The sequence below is a fragment of the Salvia splendens genome, chromosome 2 (genome assembly GCF_004379255.2).
Source record: "Salvia splendens isolate huo1 chromosome 2, SspV2, whole genome shotgun sequence".
In the NCBI taxonomy this organism is placed as follows: domain Eukaryota; kingdom Viridiplantae; phylum Streptophyta; class Magnoliopsida; order Lamiales; family Lamiaceae; genus Salvia; species Salvia splendens.
In genome coordinates, this window is record NC_056033.1 from 14,650,839 (window position 1) to 14,656,856 (window position 6,018).

A 6,018-nucleotide genomic window follows, 5' to 3' on the forward strand; every position below is an offset into this window, starting at 1 on the left:
ATTTTTGTTGGTCATCCAGATATATTTTGATTATTGGAATTGTAGAAACGTTGAATTATATGAGTACTACTATTTGGCTGCATAATTTAGTGTTGGAGATATAGCTATAAAAAACACTAACCGGGCGTAATACAACTCGAGAGAAGACAAATAAAACAGAAACGAAAATTACAGTGGAAATTCGAAACTGTAAAGATGAACTTAGCCGAGTCGAGGAAGGCCTCTTTCCGCAAGATGAGATACGCCCCGGTAGTGTTCTCGATTTTGGCGTGTCGTCCCCAAAGATAAAACGGCTACGTCTCGTTCGTTGCAACACCGCAGTTGGAACGAGCTCCGGCGAACTGGAAGAGGAAGAGGGAAGAGCTTCGAAAAAGACTTATGCAGAGAGAAAGTATGCTTGTGATGTTTCTGTGTGTGTAATGCAGTGGAATGACTAGCCTATTTATAGGCCAAGCCACCATGCAGGGTCAACCAAGCAATTAAGGCTCATTTGTAACCGTCGTCGGTTACAAGCTTGTGGCAGGAGTGTGCCTTTCGTGTGTGGAGCGTGTGGATTTCTCACGTGGCAGCTTTGACTGTGCCACTGATAAACTCGTATTTTAACTGTTTTATTGGGCGTTAAACGTGATGATAATTGGTGTTTAAATGCATATTACTTGATTTTACGTCCATATTTCACTATAAATGTGCTTTGATGAGTTTATCCAGTGTTTGAAGTTAAAATAGGTAAAAAATGGTCAAAATGAGCCAAGCCGTGACTGGGGTCTGCCTCAAACGTTAATCTGCCTATCAATATGGGGCCCAAATCCTATTTTGAGAGTATCATTATCTTCATCATCGAAAGAGCTTCGCGTGGGTACCTCACACGCCCCAATCGGAGTTCGGATGAGAGAGATATGGCCGATCTACGAAAGACGCGCGGACTGTCGGGAGATACCTGGGCGGGTGAATTTTATGTGCAATAATTCCACCCGGCCGGGTGGCCAATTTTGTTCATAAAGAGTCCAGAGACTTCTGCCCGACCGGGTGGATTTTATGTGCAATAATTCCACCCGGCCGGGTCCATCTGACTGACGATTTTTAGCCCAGACGTGATTTTTCTAAAGGGAAATAAAAAGAGAAAAGCTAGGGCAACGAAAGGGTATTCTCAACTTTCCGCCAAACACACATTCCCTCTCTCTGAAGAACTCTTGGAAGAAGATTGAAGATTCAAGCTTCAATTCCTCCGCCAACTGTAATTCGTATCATGAATTCTATTGTTTTTCTTAGTTTTGATTTGTTTTCTACCATGAACATGAGTAGCTAAGCACCTTTCATGTAGAATTCTTTGTGAAGATGCATTGATTCATAGTTTTAATTCAATTAATTTCGTTTTTATCTTGCTCTTGTAATTGTTTGAATTATTCTTGTGTTTTTTCCTATCAATTGCTTGATCACCAATTGGGAGTGTAGGGTTTCTTAGAGTAATCGGGAGATGAAATAATTAATCTTGAAAGAGGAATAATTCACGCCTTAATTCAATAAAACTCGGGAGAGTTGAGATTATGAGTGGGATCTTTAATCTAATCAAACCTTTGGGAGTTAAGTCTAAGATTTAGAAGGGGACTTCACTTATTACACCTAATCTACAGATTTCTCACCTCGGGAGGGGGTCTAATCTACCTTTGTGATTGATTCAACAATTCTAGAGACTTTAAATGGTAAATTGGTTTTAATTAGGTTAGGCTATGAGTTGTGCATCGGATCCTTGAATTCTGCATATTGCTTCATCACCTTACACAACTTGCTTTATCGCTTTCTTGTTAATTGTTCTATTTTATTTTCTGAATTTGCATGCTTTTAGTAGTTGTTAGTTTCAAAACCAAATTTACTGATTGTCTGGATAGTAGTTGAAATTTGTTCATGGTACTTAGGTTTACACTTAATTGTCTCTGTGGGATACGATATACTCTTGCTTGCTATTTGCTACGATAACCCCATACACTTGCGGGTATTAATTGGGTAAAATAAAGTTGAGTCAAGTTTTTGGCGCCGTTGCCGGGGACAATTTTTGTGTTATATAGCTTGATATCGTGATAATAATCAAGATTACTACTTTAGATTTTACTGCTTTATGTTTCTTTCAATTTCAATTTTAATTTTTTTGAGTTCTCACATTTGTGTTTCTTGTTCAGGTGTATGCACACACGTTCTAAAGGCTTGCCTCTAGAACCTTTCGATCCGGAGATCGAAGCAACAAACCGGACGAGGAACGCTTATAGGAGGCTCACACAGAAAGTTCAAGCTTCTTCGCCTAACCGCATAGGAGCATCCTCAGTTCAGAGGGACCTTTCACCCATCCGATCACCAGTTCAGGACCATCAACTGTTTGATCCCGTTTCTCCTAGTCTGATGGAATACGAAGAGGGTAACAACGATCCACCACCCCCTCCTCCCAATTAAGCTGAGCTTCTACGACAGCTGGAGGAGTTGCGTCAATAGGTCAACCGTGGACCACCTGTGCCTGTGCAGAATCAATATGTATACCAAGGCCAGGCAAATCCAACCGTCCATAGCAACACCGCGGCCAATACTTTTGAGTTGAAAAGAGGACTGATTCAGATGGCGGAGAACATTGCTTTTAGGGCAAATCCACAGATGATCCTAACAAGCATATCACCAAGTTCATTCAGATTTGCAACACAACAAAGATGAATGGAGTGACAGATGAGCAATTCGACTAGGGCTGTTTCCTTTCTCTTTAGAGGATTCAGCAAATGATTGGTTGGAGAGTTTGGAGCCAGGATCAATAAGAACATGGGATGCTATGGTGGAAAAATTTTTGGAGAAATTCTACCCCCTAGTGAAGCTATAAAGAGACAACACGAGATCATTGCCTTTCAGATGACTCCTACAGAGAATATTAGAGACGCATGGGGGAGGTTTAAATCTTTGATGAAACGGTGTCCCAACCATGGGTTAACCCCGACAGTCCAAGTTATTACATTTTTCAAGGGATGTGTACCTGAAGCACAAAGAGAATTGAACTTGAGCTCAGGCGGTAATTTTCTCAAGAAATGAGTGAATGAAGCCATGGAAATAATAGAAGAGCTTGCATCTAATGACGAAGGAAGGAGCAACGAAAGGAGTAAGGTGCATAGGGTAGCGTCTACTACAGATCATGATCCTATGAGTGCCCTATCCGACAAGCTGGATGCGCTGACTATGAAATTTGACTGCATTGCAATGGGACAGCCGTCTCAAGAACCCCAAGGAAAAATGGGGGACGTGAACTATGTGAATCAATGGGACAACAACCGGTACTTCAATAATCACCGCCCCAACTTTCAGGGTGGAGGATATAATCAGTTCGGGAACAAATGGCATCCCAATCTCTCTTATGGAAACCCAAATAATGCTCTGCAACCACCCCCGGGGTTCACAGTTACTGATGGAGTGGTTAATGATCCGAAGAAGATGATCACGGAAGACATACTCAAGTCTTTCATGCTACAGTCCAACAAGCTCATGGAGCATAACAATCAAAGGATGGAGAAGGTTGAGACAGATGTGCAAAGTATGGCCACTCATCTGAAGAACATCGACACACAGATCAGCCAGATTTCCCAGACTGTGAGTACTATTACTCAATCGGGAAAATTCCCTTCGAACACCATCATAAATCCCAAAGAATGCAAAGCTGTGCATCTAATGAATGGCACTGTTTATGAAGCTCCCTCACTGCCTGCGACCACATCTGATACCGTTCTTGAGCCCAAGGCTGCCGTGGCAGAGAAGGAAAAGGAGGCTGAAAATGAGAATACTGGCACCACTTCTGGAGTAAAGGTGTCATTCGCGCATGTACTGAATCAGAAGAAGAAGAAAGATGATCAGTTCACTCGATTTCTGGACATCTTCAGAAAGGTGCATGTGAACATTCCTTTGATCGAGGCACAGCAGCAGATGCCTAAGTACGCTAAGTTTCTGAAGGAGGTGATAGCCCAGAAGACCAGTTGGGGGCAGGTTGACACTATTAATCTAACTGAAAATTGCAGTGCTCTGCTGCAAAGGAAACTGCCTACCAAGCTGAAGGATCCTGGAAGTTTCACTGTCGACTGCCTCATTGGGGGCTATAAGGTGGAGAATGCTCTCTGCAATCTAGGCGCGAGCATTAATCTAATGCCACTATCGGTGTTCAAGCAAATGAACATTGGTACTTTGAAGCCCACCTCAGCCACACTACAGATGGCAGACAGATCTGTCGTGTATCCAGGGGGCATCGTGGAAGACCTACTAATTAAGGTCGGGGAATTTATTTTTCCCATCGACTTTATGGTCTTGGACATGGAAGAAGACAAGGGAGTCCCCCTACTGCTAGGACGTCTCTTCCTTGCCACTGCTGAGGCAAATATAAACGTGAAAAAAGGGAGAGTTGACAATCTTCATGGGAGAAGAAAGTCAAACGTTTTCCCACAAACCGAGAAGCATGGATGGAAGAACTGAGGAGTGCAAGGTGGTGCGTCTGAAGCACCAAGAGACTACTGAAGAAGGAGGATCGAGTGCAGTCAGAAAAGTGAAGCAGAAGGACTTTTATGAGCTTCACATGGAGATGATGGCTTCCACTGACTTGTAGCCAATAGCATGGATCGATGCAGAGCATAGTCGCCCTTCACCGGTGCACGCGGTGATCACTACTGAACCCCCTAGGATGGGGGGTAAAATACCAACTGATGTCAAGGGAAGAAAGATAACTGCTCCAACACTGAAGGAGCCTATCCCGAGAGAGCCTGAAAAGTGGTGGCTCACCAAGACGTGGAATGAACTATTTCCTCATGGAGGAGGAGCCAAGCGATCACCTGGAGGCAACTCTGGGATGAAAGGGGATCTCGGTTGATATTTGAAGACGTCGGGCACACGACGATAAAAAGGTGCGCTGCATGGGAGGCAACCCATGGAAGGTATCTTGTATTGTTTTATGTATTTCTTTTAGTGTGTTTGCTCAGACGGCGGCGCGCGCGTATGCGCGTGTGTGGGCTCTTTCACCCATCTTGATCCACTATAATTATTAAGTAACATAAAGTCACTTAATTTAAACACAATAAAAGATGTGTTACTTCTCCAATGTGGGATAATTAACACTAGTTAATTATTCCCTAAGCTCAAACTTTAAGCTTTAATTAAAAGCTAACTATGCCCAACTTTAATCCACTATTTCTCACTCACCAGAAATCGGATTAGAGAAAGTGAATATACTACATTTATCTACGTAAAATGTAGATCGACGCTATATCATTTAATTTCACAAAATTAAATGTCTCGTCACATTTATTGTTTGGTCAAAATCCATTGACCGGGCATATTTAATCCATGATTTTACAATCCCCCACATGAGTGGAAATAGCCAAATGCGTATGCATGCAGACACAAGCTCAACCCTCGAGAGGTATATAAGCATAACGATAGGTAGTTGTTGGCTTTGAACCCTCCACAGTCGACACCATCGGATACACAGGCGGGTTAGTAGCGCGATGCTTTGAACTAATCCCCCACGGCGTGCACCGAGACAATGATGTTAACACTTAAACACCTCAACCTCATCTGTTCTTACGTTTTGTGTCCATTGCGGTCTTGGACACCACTTTGGATTCATAAGTGCGTTTTATGAAGCGACCACACTTCGCACTTACATAGGTGATTCTTAGTCAAGTACCTTGCCATACTTGGTCTCTTTGAGAACTCCATCTCTTTGAGATTATTAAGAACCATTAAAAGTCATAGACTTAGCCTTTACCACTAGGCAAGTTCTCCAACACTCTATAGCTCTCTAGGGAATAGATATAGTTGAGTGTTTCTCATGAACTCTCATAGCTTAGTTGTCCCTTTGAACCAAGTTCTTGGGATCTCCAGTCATCATGGTTGGGTTACCACTATGACAATTCGTCAGTTTGTGGATTTCAAACTCATTCCCACTAGCAACTTATTCATTTGATCACGGTTTAACCCTTTGGTTAGCGGATCCGCTATATTATCTATTAACTT

The 6,018-nt window shown here is 42.6% G+C and overlaps 1 protein-coding gene across 1 annotated transcript; it reads left to right on the plus strand.

Moving 5' to 3' along the window:
- Positions 1 to 3,072: 3,072 nt before the first annotated feature.
- Positions 3,073 to 4,482, plus strand: LOC121774386. The gene has a single exon (XM_042171274.1). It carries the CDS (start codon positions 3,073 to 3,075, stop codon positions 4,480 to 4,482), a length of 1,410 nt encoding a protein of 469 aa, XP_042027208.1.
- The last annotated feature ends 1,536 nt before the right edge of the window (positions 4,483 to 6,018 follow it).

Coding starts and splice junctions, on each gene's coding strand:
- LOC121774386 (XM_042171274.1), top strand. CDS start 3,073: ATGGAAATAATAGAAGAGCTTGCATCTAATGACGAAGGAAGGAGCAAC.